The sequence below is a fragment of the Oreochromis aureus genome, linkage group 9 (assembly GCF_013358895.1).
Source record: "Oreochromis aureus strain Israel breed Guangdong linkage group 9, ZZ_aureus, whole genome shotgun sequence".
Lineage (NCBI taxonomy): Eukaryota > Metazoa > Chordata > Actinopteri > Cichliformes > Cichlidae > Oreochromis > Oreochromis aureus.
In genome coordinates, this window is record NC_052950.1 from 27691645 (window position 1) to 27707557 (window position 15913).

Consider the following 15913-nt stretch of genomic DNA (forward strand, 5'->3'; position numbering starts at 1 on the left):
CCCTCTCCCCTTAAAACAGTAAAAAATAAAAATACACTATTTTGTTGGACCGCCTTTAGCTTTGATGATGGCACCGTTCACCGTGGCGTTGTTTCAATAAGCTTATGCAGTGTCACAACATTTATTTCCAGTCAGATTTCTGATAATTTTTGGCCAAGATCTCCTCGCGTACTGTGGCACATTCCAAAGATTGTGCTGGAAATGACTGCGCTGCTCTTTCACAATTTGAACCCAGTGATTCCTGGCATTGTCATCTCGGAATGTCCCGGTTGCCATTGGGAAAGAAAAAAAAACATCTATTGATGGCAAAACATGGTCATTCAGTATATTCAGCTAACCTCAATGGAAAGCTCTTACTTACACCGTCACCAACTGGTGAATCTTTTTTAGCCGGGCGGTGTATATTTTATGGCAAAAACAGACATGCAGTATTTTTTTCTCTTTAATGACTTAAGTGCTATTAAAATATTCAAGAGTCATGACCGTCCCTCGTTTTTATGCCACGGATTTGTTCTCCAGGGTCAGACTAACTATGCTACTCTGGCCCCGGCGTGTCTGTAGAAGAAGAATCTAAATGTAGCTTTTGCTGTGCTCCTGTGTGCGCCCATTTTCCTTGGCCTCACCAACACAGTCTTCACTTGGCATTTCCCAGATTTGGATCACTACAACTTTATCCTCTTCCACAAAAAGAAAATTAAAGTAAAAGACTCACTGTCCTGATACAGTGGAGGACATTTAGCCTAATTTGCAGATGGTCAAGTCTTTCAGGAAGTGATTTTAAAAGTAGATGCAGTCCTGGAAGTGATCCAGGGTGCAGCCAAAATTAAATCAGTATGAGTCTGGCTTTTTGATGCATTTTGATTTTTTTTTTTCAGATACGATACAAATGAATAGAGAAAAGCTTTGTAAATTCAAATTAACTCATATTTTTTCTTATTTGTGCATATAAAAAATATATATAAAGATAATTGTGTTCCTTTCAGCAAAGTTGGCCTTTTCTTCTTCACTGTCTCCACCACACAGAATGTCAATTCGACCAAGACACACCTGAGACGCTCTGTGAATGTGACTGTACCCTGTGTCTGTCGCCCTGGGAAAACAACACATTTCCACTCAGCATGAGTGCACAAGTTTACACGCCAATCGTTGTCTGTGTGTTTTGTGCAGGTACACTATTGATCGGCGCACAGACATGGACAGAGTGTTCAACATCCATGCAGGCAACGGGTCAGTGTTCATCCTCAGGGAGCTGGACAGAGAGGAAAACGCTTGGCACAACATCACCGTCATCGCCACCGAGTTCAGTAAGTGCAGCAGCCGGACCAGAAAGAGACATTTCGGTTCACGTACTTCCTCCAATTCTGTCAGCCAAATTGGATTTTTGGGACCCAAGTATTGGCTGGTAGCTGCTGTTTGTTTCCCCAGCCCATAGTTTACATTCTCTAAAGATAGCATGGGTGCCCATTTATCCGTTTTCCCACTAATTTTAAATATAAAAATCAGCGTCTTTGTTTTCTAATCTGCTGCTGTTAGTTCAATGCTGCCGCAAACTGCAATTTCCCTTCATCTTTGCCAGTTGTCTTAAAAAAAAAAAGATCCTAAGACACATCCAAAGACCTTATTTTACCTTATTATTACTTTCATTTATTTTGTCAGTGAAAACCAGAACTTTGTGCAGACTCTGCGCATAAATATAACTGTGGAAACAAAGAAATCAGCAAAACTCGGAGCATCTGATTTGTTGTTTTTCAGATAAGTGTTTTTAACCAGCTTTTATTTATTTATATGCACAATACTGTAATGAGTTTGCTTGGAAACTAAAGCAGAGCTGCTATTAATGAAATTTAATAATTACTCATGTAAATTCACTGTGTCCACCTTTGTGTTTCCCAGCCAACCCGCGACAGATCAGCCGGGTGCCTGTATACGTCAGAGTCCTGGACGTCAACGACAACCCTCCAACATTCGCCAACAATTATGAGACGTTTGTGTGTGAGAACGCTAAGGCTAATCAGGTTGGTTATTACCCAACACAAAGCCGTAGTCATGGTTTCATCTCGACTTCCCCGTTTAGGATTATGCACCCGCTCCCAGCCCAGCATGTAATTAGTGGGCCTCAGAGAGAATTTATAAATCTGTCACGTGTGTTTTAAGCTACTAGATAGTGGGACCGCTTCTGGGGACCAGACTTTCACATCTCAGGTTGATAAAGAGCAGTTTTCTTCCTCAAAATAGATTAAAGAAGTCGAGAACAGATCCACAGTGAAAAGAGATGTCTAGAGGTTCTGAAAAGACAGAGCTGCATTGTAGACCTTTTAATGTAAGACTCCCACAGCTGGGTTCGGATTTGCAGCTCTTCTAGGGTTGAAAATCCCAAGTCTGTGATACCTCAGAGATAAATGTGGACAGTGAGTCTTCAGTTTTAGGATCACTAGTAAAGTCCGAATAATGCTGTTTTACTAACAAAATGTGGTCCAAGCTGCAGTTTGCAAGACTTCTTTGTAGCTTCACAGATAAAAAGTCTATTCACAGACTTAGCCTTTGATAATGTAGATTTTTTTCCTCTGGCCCTGTAGTATTGTTCGATTTGTCCTTCTACATCAGGGCTCCTCAATGTTTTTTAGGCCGACTGTCAAATTAGAGCCAGCATATGAAAAAATAACTGATTTTGTAATGTGCCTAATCAGAGGATGTCAGGTGTTTGGGTTTTTTTGTGTGCTTCATAGTTTCTTTTAAGCATGTGGCTGTTACATTTCTTGTCGCAGCACGTCTCCTAGTGCCAGTCCCAAACCCAGATAAACGGGGAGGGTTGCATCAGGAGGGGAATCTGGTGTAAAATCTTTGCCAAATCAAATGTGGATCATCAAAAAGTTTCCACATGATTGGCCGACACCTGGCTTAACGACGACTGCCACCGGTGCTGTTCACCAGCAGGGTGCCTGGGGAAACTGTGCTGCTGTGTATGCTAAGGACAGGGTGAGATGGAGGTAGATGAGCCGCCTTGACAACCCCTAAAGGGAGCAGCCGAAAGACTATGAAAAAGCCTAGGAGCTTCTGTCGGGCTACAGCTGACTGTGTCGAGACACCTGCCAATCAAAGGAGCCGTCACCCCCCCGTACAGTTGTTTTGAAGGCAGAAACTATGATTGTCTCTCATGTTAATGTGGAGGAATTTTAGCCCAAACTTCTTCAAAATGTTGTCCGGCCACAGCATTGCAATCAGGGTTTTGGGTCATTGCAGCAACTTGATTCTTGTTTTTACTTTGTTTTATTTTTTCCGTTCGTTCTGTTGTGGATTTCCTGTGAACATGATCCTGTTGCATGAGCCAAGTTCACATTTGACTCTAAAATACTTATATATATATTTCTCCACTTTGGTCTCACCTGTCCAAAGAAGGTTGTTCCAGTCATCGCACACCTGAATGCTCCAGACCAGCAAGACCAGTCAGAGCTTAATCGGCACTTAGCTGCTGCTAACCCCCTTAATTCTCTGTACTTAGCTTTTTAAAAAAATATCTTCATGAGTGTAGAGCCACTCTTCCTTGTGCATAGTAATTATATTTTCAGGTGTCGTTCACTAGAAAGAACACAGTTATTACTTAGGATAGGACAAGGCAGGCAAGGCAGAGATCCTCACAATTCATCTCTCCAAAACTAAACAATTTACAGTAAAATGATCTACTTGAATACAAACCACTCTAAGCCAGAGGATAAACACCTATTTTTGAATTTGAGGTGAACTGTCCCATTAAGTAAATACAGCATCACTATATTAAACTCATACTGTGTTTAAAGGGGAACAAAATGATCATTTATGCAGAATCAGCCTGGTGCCTTCATGTTGCATCAGATACAGATGAGGCCGCTTTAAACTACTTTGTATCCTGCTAGGTAGCTTAATTCAATGTGACACTTTGCTGATGATATCCTTGCACACGTTTACCATCAGAAAACCTCTGGAGGTTTACTCCTTGTTTGCGCGCCCTTAACTATTTGTCTTTACGAATTCCCCGAAGAACAAACCATCCCTTTAATCTTAATAAACAGCAAGGTTATTCATCACAGCAGCTGATGTTAACATGCAACTACCAGATGCTAACGAGCATGCAGTGGAGTTATCTTTAATTAGACGCATTACAGCTAGAGAGACAGCATCACAAAAGCATGTATGAATTAGATTTGTTGGTTGTTTTATTCTTTGTTTGAAATTTAACAGCTGTGTTCTTGCTAGAAACTGTTGCTCAGCTTCCACTTCCTCTTCATAGCTCTACCAACCCATTAGCTAGCTCAAACACTAGCACCCGCACAAACAGCAGTTTACGTGTGGTTAAATGTTCACGGCTGGGGTTGGGTTGCCATGTCACTCACCTGTGTGCTTCTCACTTCAGGTGATACGAACCGTGGGCGCCACAGATCCCGATGCCCCGCTCGGAGGACACCGGTTCTTCTTCAGTCTTGCTCAGGAAGCTGCTGGAAAGGCAAACTTCTCTGTCCGCGACAACAAAAGTAAGACACTCTGTGTGTCCTACATTCATTAACTGTTGTTAATGTGCTGTATGTGTGATTGATTGGTTGACGTTTTACAGTAAATAACCAGATTTTCCCTCATCAGACAACACAGCGTCAATCCTCACAAGGAGAAACAGCTACAGCACCCTGCAAAAGAGCGTCTACCATGTGCCGGTGGTCATTTCTGACGGGGAGTTCCCAATGCAAAGCAGCACCAACACGCTGACCATCAGAGTCTGCACCTGCGACCGCGAGGGCAACATGAAGGCGTGCAACGCAGAGGCGCTCACAGCGAGGGCGGGGCTCAGCACCGGCGCCCTGGTGGCCATTTTGCTTTGTGTCATCATCCTGCTCAGTGAGTACAGCCTTCCGTTCTTTCTTGCATAAATCTTTTTGTGGCTTTTCACTACAGAGCTTCTCCAGCAAAGCAATCCATAGGAGGTGTTAAACAGTCGGTTTCGTATTTCACTGCTTAATTTGATTCATCACTTCCTGTGGGCGGATAATTCTGGCAGTGACCGCAGCTGTCACCTTAATTTGATTTTAACCGCAAAGCAGGAAAGATCTACAGCATCTCGACTGACTTGAACAGGATGCTTTTCTTCATTGCATTAGGATGGTGTGATAGTTGCATTTTTATTTAAAACTACAGCCTGGTGAAGGTTTCAAAAGCCAAGTAATTATTGCTGCCATACCTTGAAGCACCTTTACTTCTCAGTCTTAACTCAGTCTTAACTCAGTAAGTATAAAAACTTCAGCTATAGTATTAATGCCTCTCATACAATATCGCGGGTTTACTGGAAATTCATTTTTACTGGGCATTAATATTGAGTTTCATAAAATAACATGACTTAAAGTAAAAAAGGAGAAAAAAAAGAAAAACTAGAATCGTTTCTTAGGGGTTTCGGCGTGCTTTGAAAAACATAAGAAAACATACATTTAAGAAAAAATACATTTCAGTTTTCACAGTGAACAGAGTTAGTATTAACATCTGAGTCCGGAGAATAATACAATGTAGCTGTTCGTGTACGACTACCAAACTGTACACCGTCATGGGCCTGTGGTCTAAGAAAGAGCTGATGATGTAGCAGCAGCAGACCTTGGGGGCATAGTGTTTCAGACAACAGGACATTTGTACTTACCCCATAGCCCAAACAGGTCATGGTACAGTAGATGGCTATGGCCTCTGTAAACTTGGTTCTGCAACCTGGTCACTTCCTGTTAAAGGGAGTTTATCTTCCCCACTATTGCCAAAAGCTGCTCATTGTCTGACTCTTGGGGTTTTCTTTCTAATATTGTAATGTTTACCTTGAGGCTATTTTTGTGAATTGGAACCTGGAGTATCTTTCATCTTGCAACATCTAGCAGATCGCCTCTATGTCTTTATTTGCAAAGGCAAAGAATTCCTGTTCATTTTAATTCAAACAACTGAAGTTCCAACACATAAAGGACAGTTTTATTACTGGACCAACATGTTTCGACCTGTTTTTAACTTTCTGGATGACCTGGATGAAAGCCTGCAGATAGTGAAATCAAGATGAAAAAGATATTATTGAATATTGAAGGTCTGGCTGTTCATGGCTGCATTGCTTTGCTGTTTTTGTGCACAGCTAGAACTTTATTGTAGTCCGATGTGGCTATAGACAGTATAAAAGATGGATGTAGCTTCCAGGTCCAAAAAGCGAAGCAGTCATGTTTTAAACATGCATTCTTTTTAATGGCCACCAACGAGTAATACCTGTGGTTGCGAAAATAACCCTTTCCAGTCCTAGTCTATGAAAAATGTCCCACTGCCTCAAAGTCAGTGAACACTTTCCTGATGAGTTTATGAACTAGTCACTCATTTCAGGTTGCACAGAATATAACATTAAGTACATTTTTTAAACTTTGGTCATTCAAAGTTTCAGAAAGGAGGATTTTACAGGGTATGGACTTGTCTATCACAAGCTGTTAGCCAATAAGGGTGCAGCTTCACAGTCCTCTCCTTGCTCATGATATGCAATTTTAAAACAACAAGAAGGCAATAGTGAAAACGCTCACTTTCAGTTTCAAAAGAAGATCTTATGGTTAGAGCATATGTCACCAGTAATGTAAGATAATTACAAAGAAAACATAAAAAATAATAAGAATATCATAAATAATGATAAAAAATGATAACAAATATAGTTTTAGACTGTCGCAACTTGCTGAAATTTGAACTTCTTTCAAAAATAACACTTAAACAACCCTGAGTTGTTTAACACCAATTGAATACTTAAGGATTAAAAGTCACCCTCACACCATCCCTTGAATGTCATAATGCTTCTTAATGGTACAGAGGTTGCATTTTTTTTTAGCACGTAATGTATTCTGCTATGTTCTTAAAGGGGGTTCCTTTATGTTCTTAAGCAGCGGCGGCCCTGAGGAACGAGAGATGCATAATGCATCCTTGTGGTAGCAGAGCCTGCTCTACAAAGTCAGACAAAGTCCCTGAACATCAGTGCACACTCACGCAACATCAACAATTCCCCCAGGACAGTCACTGGCCTTCAGAACAAGGAGAGAGAGAGAGCACAGAAACAACAGCAAAAGTCACCAAACTCTCATATTTGTTCTCTTTGTTTTTGTTCTCCCCTCAGTGATCGTGGTGTTGTTTGCTGCCCTGAGGAGGCAGAGGAAGAAGGAGCCTCTGATCATCTCCAAAGAGGATGTCAGGGACAACGTCGTCAGCTACAATGACGAAGGGGGCGGAGAGGAGGACACCCAGGCCTTTGATATCGGCACACTGCGCAACCCGGAGGCCATCGAGGACAGCAAACAGAGGAGAGACATCGTCCCCGAGGCCTTCTACCCTCCGATCCGACGGCCTGTGCTGCCCCCAACTCGGGACAATAACGGGGACGTGAGAGACTTCATCAACCAGAGGCTCCAGGACAACGACAGCGACCCGACGGCGCCGCCTTACGATTCCCTGGCCACCTACGCCTACGAGGGGAACGGCTCTGTAGCGGAGTCCCTCAGCTCGCTCGAGTCAGTGACCACTGAGAGTGACCAGGACTACAACTACCTGAGCGAGTGGGGACCCCGGTTTAAGAAACTAGCGGACCTGTATGGGGGCGACGACAGCGACAGGGATTCCTAACGAGAACCTGGCACACGGACAAGGAGAAAAAACAAAAATCCCAAACACATGTTGAAAACATCCGGAGGGTTCTGGTGCACGTGTGGCGAGTGAAAAGTCGAAAGGACGGAGAAACGAGCGCCGTCTGTCCGAGTGCTCTTTCACCGCCTTCGATCACCGTTCAGTTGTCCCCTCCGGTGACCAGACGTAGGCTTTGTGTGTCCAGTCAGTGTTAGTTGCGTTTTTGCGAGGGCACAGTTAAAACAGACTTTGTGTCAAGACTTTTTGGGTTTTTTTGTGTGTATATGGGGTGTACATGAGGCCCAAATATATCTATACCGATATTTTTTTGTTTCTTTGTTTCTTATTTTCTCCAAAGCTGCCTGTGACGGACACTTCAACAAGCAGTTTTGTAAACCAACAGATATGCCTATGTATTTTTCAGTGTTTCTGGGACAAAAACATGCTGCATATTGTGAGTTCTATCTTAGCTTGTGTATGTACGGTAATATGATACAATACGCTGTACAGTTGTTTTGTTTTTCTAGGGATTTCTATCTTCCAAACAATCCCCTCTTTCAGCAATGGCTGCCTCACTTTAAACACTTAGCCACAGTTTGAGTTTGAGCCACAAGAAAATGAAAAATATGGTTCCACACAAGGTGGGGGAGATATACAACATCAAATTTTGAGTTAGTTGTGGCAGGTGTTGAAAAGTGGTGGTTGTTCTTTAATGCTTATATAAAGCGGTGGTAAAGGACTGCTACTACAAACACCTGCAAACACACTGGTTTATCATTTTTACAGTATTTGATTTTCATCACCACACGGCTTAAAGCATTTGCTGTGAGGTGGGCTGAAATACCAAATATTTCTTTAAGGAGCTGAATGTTGTCAGCAGTCTTTTTTTTTCTCTGTGCAGGGTGAAATATGAAGTGCACAGAATAGTGTTATTTTCTATGCTGCAATGAAAATCCACAAGTCTAACATGTGTCGGGCTCAGTTAAGGGGAAAATACTGGTCTTGTTGGACCTTTTTGCTCACTTCACTTCAGAAACACAGAGTTGGAAGATGCTGAGAGGATGCCACCGAGCCTGAAATTACAGCATTAAATTAGATTAGGTTAAACATCTTGTGGACAGTTACCATTAAAATTCATTATGCAATTTTATTTTCGTCCCTTAAATGGCTCGTTTTATCTGTTCAAGAGATAGAGTGAAAGGAAAGGTAGCACCTGAATCAATGTAAGCAGCAAAGACAATAGGGACATATTGACTGGAACCTAAAGAAATAAGTCTGCATTAATGTGAAGCTTTACATCTTCATGCAAAGAGTCATAGCTCATGAAATGAATCAAGAAAGTTGCCTTAAATTTTAAAAAAAAAGAGCAAAAAAACCCCACAAAATAAACACAGACACACAAAAAAACAGCAAAATGCTTCCACAGACTTCATTCTCTTCTCACTAAGAAAAAATAAAAGGCTAAATCGGTGGTTTCCATCCTTTTTCATTTGACATATCCTCAGTCTTCTGTCTTTTAGCTAACTGTTGTTAGCTAATAATTTAACTGTTAACTGTACTTAAGCGAAACTGCATTATATTAATACCTAATTTCAGCCAACTATCCTTTAAGCTAACAACTTTCTTTGTACTGTTAGCTAACACTTGATGGTTTTCCAGTCTTTCACGTTGCTATTATGTTAATTCATAGTGCTAGCTGACAACATAACTACTAACTACACTTCAACCAAAAAAAGCCCACTGTGCTTTGTTCATAGTTTCAACTAGCTACTGTTTTCTGTATTTCTATTATGTTGTGCTGTCAGCTGTTTTGTACTGTTAACAGACAATACAAAAAAAAAAAGAATCAGCACTGCTGTATTCATAATTTTAGCTAGCTATTCATCCATTCTGTTTAGCTAATAGCAGTTTTTGCTCTATGAACAAACAGTTGCTAGCTCTACTCTTTACTGAGACTTTTAGTAACTATTTAAATGTCACTTTTGATTTTAGCCAGACAATTAATAACTTTTTTCCCGTTAAGTGTTGCTAACAATTGTAAAGAGGTGATTGCAGTCAGGATGAAAAACTTTATCGATAACTAGGCTATACTTTACTACACACACAAAACACAAGCAACAAATATATTCAAAAATGTTATTATACAACACTGTATTAACAAAAATGATTAAATTTGATAATTTTTGTAGTGGTCTTTCCCCCATTTCTATTTATTATAATTCTTTTTTTCTCCAAATCAAATGTTTTTATGTTCATGGTACACTTTACTGGCTGATTGGCTAGGTTCAAGGCTTAAAACTTTTTATCGTGTATTAATTTTATGAAAGATCATTGAAGAAGATGAATGGGAAATATACATCCAGAACCCTTAAAAAAATGGGGCGGTCACTCTTTTGCAGAAGGAAAACTTGTTTGGGAACCACTGATCCAAATGTGTCACACTACCTACCTTAAACACTATTTAGCTAAGATTTTGTGTCCTGAGAAGGGCTCCGTCCTGCACTGTAGAATGTATAATAATGTAACATAGCAGTACAGTAATAGAAATGTGCCAAAAAGCAAAGAACACCAGTATTTTCCTTAAAAACCCTTCCATTATTTTAGTCTCTTCCTTTGCCCTTCATTACGTGTACTGTATGTAGTGCTGAACATGAAGCTGGTTCAAATGTTCAGGCTTTACCCAACTGATTTCCTGTGGGACTAACAGCCCTTTCCATAAACATGCTTATCAAGGGGCACCTGACCTTTGAGTGGTGTGGAATTAGGTTCTTAAGCCCAGAGGTGTGTCCTCGGCTCAGAGAGAAGGTCAAAACATTATCCTGCAGCAAGATCGCAAAGGTTTAATTTTTCAAAAGTAGGAGGAAACTTGTGAAAATGATCTGTACCACAGCAAAATTGGGAAATTACTTTAAGAGCTGCCTAACTACAAACACACAGCTGTGAAACAGAGAAAAATGTCTAAACCATGAGGGCACAATGATATCAACAGGAAAAAAAAAGGCCAGCTAAAACAAGCTCTGCCCTCACTTTAGCAAAAGGCCAACCAGTGAAGAGGCTGACATTTATCAGACATTTGAAACGGTAATAACAAAACACAATGGCATAATTGCCATAGTGCTACTTTTTTCCCCTCTATCATGAGCCAGCTGATTGCACAGTGGTTGGAAAATTCTTTATATCATATACATGAGTTCTCTTTTCTATTTCTTGGCCCCCTTGTTTTGTTTATTAGCTTGTTGCTGGAGCTCCTATTGTGTAAGTGGCCATTTCAGACTGTGGTAATGTTGCTATGATAAGCATTTAATGGGTTTAAACACCCTTCACTATAAGAAAACTGCTTTTCCGCCTCAAGGTGCAATGCAAGGTCTCAAATGAAAGTCAACATGACAGCAGCACTCACCAAAACCATTTTTTTCCCCTTCAGTCATCACAATTCTCTGTCTTCATACAGGATGTCAGCATATCGCCATCACGAAGCCGTACTTGTGTTTTCCTACGGCGAGTGTAATTGCCTCCAAGCGTTGGCGCCAGGCTCAGTTAAAGTCGTCGAAAACGTTACACGTCCAAACAAACCATGCTGCCACATAATTTTTTTTCCTTAAAGCTGAGGCAACTAGATGGTGACACTGATGTCCTCTTTCTCCAGATAAAATAGATCCGTGGTTGTTGATGTGTAGACATGGTCGCTCTCGGGGCTCAACTCTACTACGCTATATTATGTTGGTGACAATGTGATTGAGCAGTTCTGTCAATGTAGAAACAATTTGAGAGGTCGTGGTACTTGTAAGGGGCCCTGCATCACTGGCCATTCATCAATCTGCTTTGTAAACCGTGATATTTTGTACTGAATATTTATATGACACAATTAAATATCTTTAAAATCAACCACTCGTTTCTCTTTATGAGGTTTTCTTCGAGAATATTTCACAGATTTGTGTGCCTCAAGGTGCAACGTGAGGCATTTATTTAACCCGAGGCAGCTACTGTAGATGGTGACGCTGATGTCCTCTTTCTCCCGATAGCGAAGACGGGAACAACTGTAATACACTCAAGTAAGAAAAAAGCTACAGTAGGTAGCACAGTAATGCTACAGATACACTGGAGAAAACAGTGGTTGGGGACTGTGGCACAACCGAAGTGTGCAATTAATGCGATCTTGTTGCCTTTAACAAGGTCACTTCAAAGACGGGGCGAGGTCTGCGACCACTTGTCAGTAAGCTGTTTTCCTCAAAGCAACTTTGGTATATGGAGAAATCGATAAAACACCAATGAGACAAAGTCAATCTGCTATCAGTTTGCGATTAAATGGGTTCAAGTTGTTAATTACATGCAATCTGCTTGTGATAATACAGAGATTAACTCAGACAAATCAGTGAAAATCACAAATCTTTTCCTGTTTGTTGCAAATCTGTTGTTGTCTACATACAAACTGACATTAATTGCTTTCAGAGTCTAACCAGAAGACTCATGAGTCTGAGAAAAGAAATTCCTCCACAAATCGTGCTGAAGTTACTACAGGATGGTGATTTAACTGCAAAATGAGAGAGACTTGGGAAACTTTGAAAACTTGCCCACTTGTGAGATTTGAAGATTCACTTATGGTAGGGGTCCCCAACTCCAGGCCTCGAGGGCCGGTGTCCTGCAGGTTTTAGATGTGTCCGTGATCCAACACAGCTGATTCAAATGGCTAAATGACCTCCTCAACATGTCTTGCAGTTCTCCAGAGGCCTGGTAATGAACTAATCATTTGATTCAGGTGTGCTGACCCAGGGTGAGATCTAAAACCTGCAGGACACCGGCCCTTGAGGCCTGGAGTTGGGGACCCCTGACCTATGGTATCAATTTAAAATTGATCTCGTCTTCACAACGTTGGGTGTCAACGTTGACTGCCCGGCAGGGTGACTACAATACCCCATTAATCTTTACCATTGAGGGGTAAAAAATTAACATTCATGTTAATGTGGCTGTAGGCAGCATAGTGATGTATAATATGTACTGTGTAATCATCAGATCATCATCAACACCCAAGACACCTGACATCTAAACACATTTTGAAGTATGCTCGATAAACATTTTTTAAAATTACATTACTCGACGCTATTACAGAAATTTGATTTCTTTCATTTAAAACACATTGGGTTCATTTTTTTCAGTATTAAAATTTATAGTAACTAACAATCTAGCCTTGTGTCTTAGATACAGCAGACTTTATTAATCCCACACTGGGGAAATTCACCTGTTACAGCAGAACAAGGGTCAGAAAGAAAAAGTGAATTGGAGATTTTTAATAAACAATAAAAATATTATTTGTGTTATTTGTACCTATGTGTTCCTTTATCAAAAAAACCTCCGTTGTCTGTGAGTTGTGAAGCTCCCGGTCTAACTTAAAATAGATTTGTAGTTGTTGGTCGTTAATGTGTAGCCATGACAACCGGCCTCATTCACAAATTGTGCATATGAACAAATTTAGAACAGCCTTAACCTTTAAGAATGAAAAAAGGGTGGTCCCGCTGTCCTGGAAAAAGAGTTTAAACATTTTTATACTAAATACTTCTTTTACTACTACTAACTGTAATAATATAGTCATTATTATGATTAGTTGTTTTATGAAATTTTAGTTATTATGTTTTCCATGAACCAAATATGCTCAGTAAGATAATAAATTATTGACAGAAGTTCTTACTATTTACATAAAACATTCAAATCTCTCTAAAAATCAGCTGCTGTGAGGTTTTCTCCTTCAGAATAACGTTGTTTGACAGACAGCTGTGTGGCAGCTCTAGTGGACCACTTTCACTTTTTTTCCTCTAGTTATGAAGAAAAATGTAACTTTTATCTGAAATGTGACAGCAGCCACAGGCTAGTAAGCTAGACAGCTACCATCCTCACAGGTATGTATTTATTATCTACAATAAATCTCAGTATAAAAGACCCGATTCTAGACGTCAGATAGTTATTAATATGACGGCTTTTGCTAAATAGCTGGATCCAGAGGCTACTGAGCTGAGGAAATTGTTAATTAGACAATCTATAATTAAGATCTGTTAGACAGCCAATCGGATTTAGAGAGAGGTTAAAAAGAGAGTGAGAGGAGGGGGGGGAAATCACATTTTGATTATTAGAGGATGAGTGGCAGATGTGAGACAGATGGTGACACTGTAGTGAGGGAGTATAACGGACTCATCCTGTTTTAGAGGTTTAGGCCTCTTAGCAGAGATCTGAGTGGGAGGGGATTACAATTAATACAAAAAATAAATAAGAAAATCTCACTTTTTGGACCAGAATCAGAAACTTTATTTACAATAGATCCTCTGATGGTTTATTTAACAGTTCTTACTCCATTTAAAAAATGAATTTTTTTGCCATGTGCCAGTAATACGGCGAGGTCCTGCTGTGGCTTTGTTTTTAAAAAGGTTCCACTTTATATTTAACATATAAGACATAAGACAACATAAAGCCACCTTTGACAGAGCCGGAGTGATAAACAGCATAAAACATGAACGCACGAGGCGTCATTTCTAATTCTCTTTGCCCTTTGTCCAACTTTTACTTTGAAAATCCCGGCCACAAAGCTAGTTTCCCTCCAAATATTTGTGCTAACAGTCACTTCAGCCCAGTTGATCCCAACCTAAAACCCATCTATCTTCCTTACTACATCTTCACGATCAACTAGTGGCACCTCCGTTTTGCTAACTCTTGCCTGAACAGCTGCAACATCTGCAGAGAAGACTCCCTAATGTGGACCCGGGTCCTGATTGGCTGTCCCAAAGAAGGTGCTGTCACTTCCTGTACTCTTCCGAGTCTTCGGTTTCCTTCTCCTGCCGCTCCCGCTCTCGTCTCATCTCCTTCAGCTCCTGCCTGTATTTCCGCTCGATGAAGCGCTTCTGATGAGCCATCTGTGGGAAGTTATCTGGTACAGGGAGAGGCAGAGCGGGAAACACAGGAGTCGACCAAGGAGAACAGATAAAGAGAGAAAGAGAGAGAAACACAGAAGCAGAGGTGTGAGGAGACAAGGTCAGTTTCCAACTGGGCGAGGACAGCAATTTAGTTCCCAAATTGCACTGACTATGGTTTTCATAGCATGTGTCATGCTGTCACTTAGGTCAAATGAGCGAAAATGTTGCAGGCAGCATTGAAATTAAATTGCCCTCATGTTGTTATTTCATTAATAATGATGAAGTAACAAGGAATTAGACAGGCCTTGTTTGGTTTCAGCACAATGACTGTGAGATCTGATAACATAATTACAAGCGAACATTTCGAAAACGAGATCTGTAATAAGATGGCGTAGTGTGACAGCAGGAAGAAAAATATGAAACAAAAACAGACACAAGCTTAAAGGTATATAAGCACCAGACAAAAGAAACTGTTAAAGTTTTGAAATTGTGTCTATTTGAAAACTTTCATATTAAACTGCTCGTTTAGAAACCTCTTTTAAAGCTGCTACTACTTGGCGTTCAACCAGCAAACTGCAGCTTTGGCTACATCAGCCATTAGTTTCTAAAGAGAAGTTCTGAGGCCTCGATTTGAGTTTTCTGCTCGCTGCCAACTTGGCTCGAGTCGTCTCCAAATGTGGTGAAACACACAGGGAGCCCAGGCTCAGGAAGTGGGAACCACAACAACTGAACTGCTCAGGACTCGTGTCAATCAGAGAGACACACTCTGAACCGCTTTCTGTGAAAGTCTCCACCAAGACGCAAATTGGTTTCTGTTTCAAGATTTCCACATTTCTGTGTCACATATTTTCATTAAGAGCTGTGAAATGTGGGGGCGGCGTACTCAAGAGAATGTGCTTAAAAGGCTAACGGCAGCAAATACAGGAGCACGGATAGATCTGGCCCGAGTGACGGATACACAAAGGAATATTTTATTAAGTATTCTGCTGCATCAATTTTGCAATGACTAAGTGTTTACACCTTTTTTTAATTTAAACTTTTTAACCTTTAAGGGAAAGAAACACCTTTGAGATTAAAAATATCATTTGCAAGAGGTTCCACTTAGATTCAGGTTCGGAAGTTTTTAGACAAAGACACTTTTTTTTGCAATTTTGCCTTTATGCACCACCACAGTGGATTATAAATGAAACAATTGAGCTGTCATTCAAGCGCAGACTCTCAGCTTTAACTCAAGGGCTTTAACAAAAACACTGCTTTAACTGTTTAGGTATTACAGCCGTTGTACATAGTCCTCTGTTTTCAAAGGCTCTAAAGTAACTGAGAAGCACTTTTGTGGCCAGGTGAGGCCTGTTCCCTTGTGATTTCATGACAAACAAAGTAGATTAGAG

At 40.6% G+C, this 15913-nt stretch overlaps 2 protein-coding genes across 6 annotated transcripts in view; one reads left to right on the forward strand and one right to left on the reverse strand.

Moving 5' to 3' along the window:
• The window catches only part of LOC116311429 (cadherin-6-like), a 75155-nt gene extending 63647 nt beyond the window's left edge, over nt 1-11508 (forward strand). Inside the window, 5 exon segments of the mRNA XM_039617671.1 lie at nt 1168-1304; nt 1894-2015; nt 4388-4505; nt 4612-4863; nt 7127-11508. Of these exon segments, the coding sequence (XP_039473605.1) occupies nt 1168-1304; nt 1894-2015; nt 4388-4505; nt 4612-4863; nt 7127-7629 (1132 nt within the window). The 3' untranslated portion in view covers nt 7630-11508.
• Nucleotides 11509-13899: 2391 nt separating this feature from the next.
• drosha (drosha ribonuclease III) overlaps nt 13900-15913 on the reverse strand; it is a 136331-nt gene continuing 134317 nt past the window's right edge. For all 5 annotated transcript variants that reach the window (XM_039617618.1, XM_039617617.1, XM_031728545.2 and 2 more), the window contains one exon: nt 13900-14539. In XM_039617618.1, the coding sequence (XP_039473552.1) occupies nt 14409-14539 (131 nt within the window). In that variant the 3' untranslated portion in view covers nt 13900-14408. The remainder of the gene's footprint in view (nt 14540-15913) is intronic.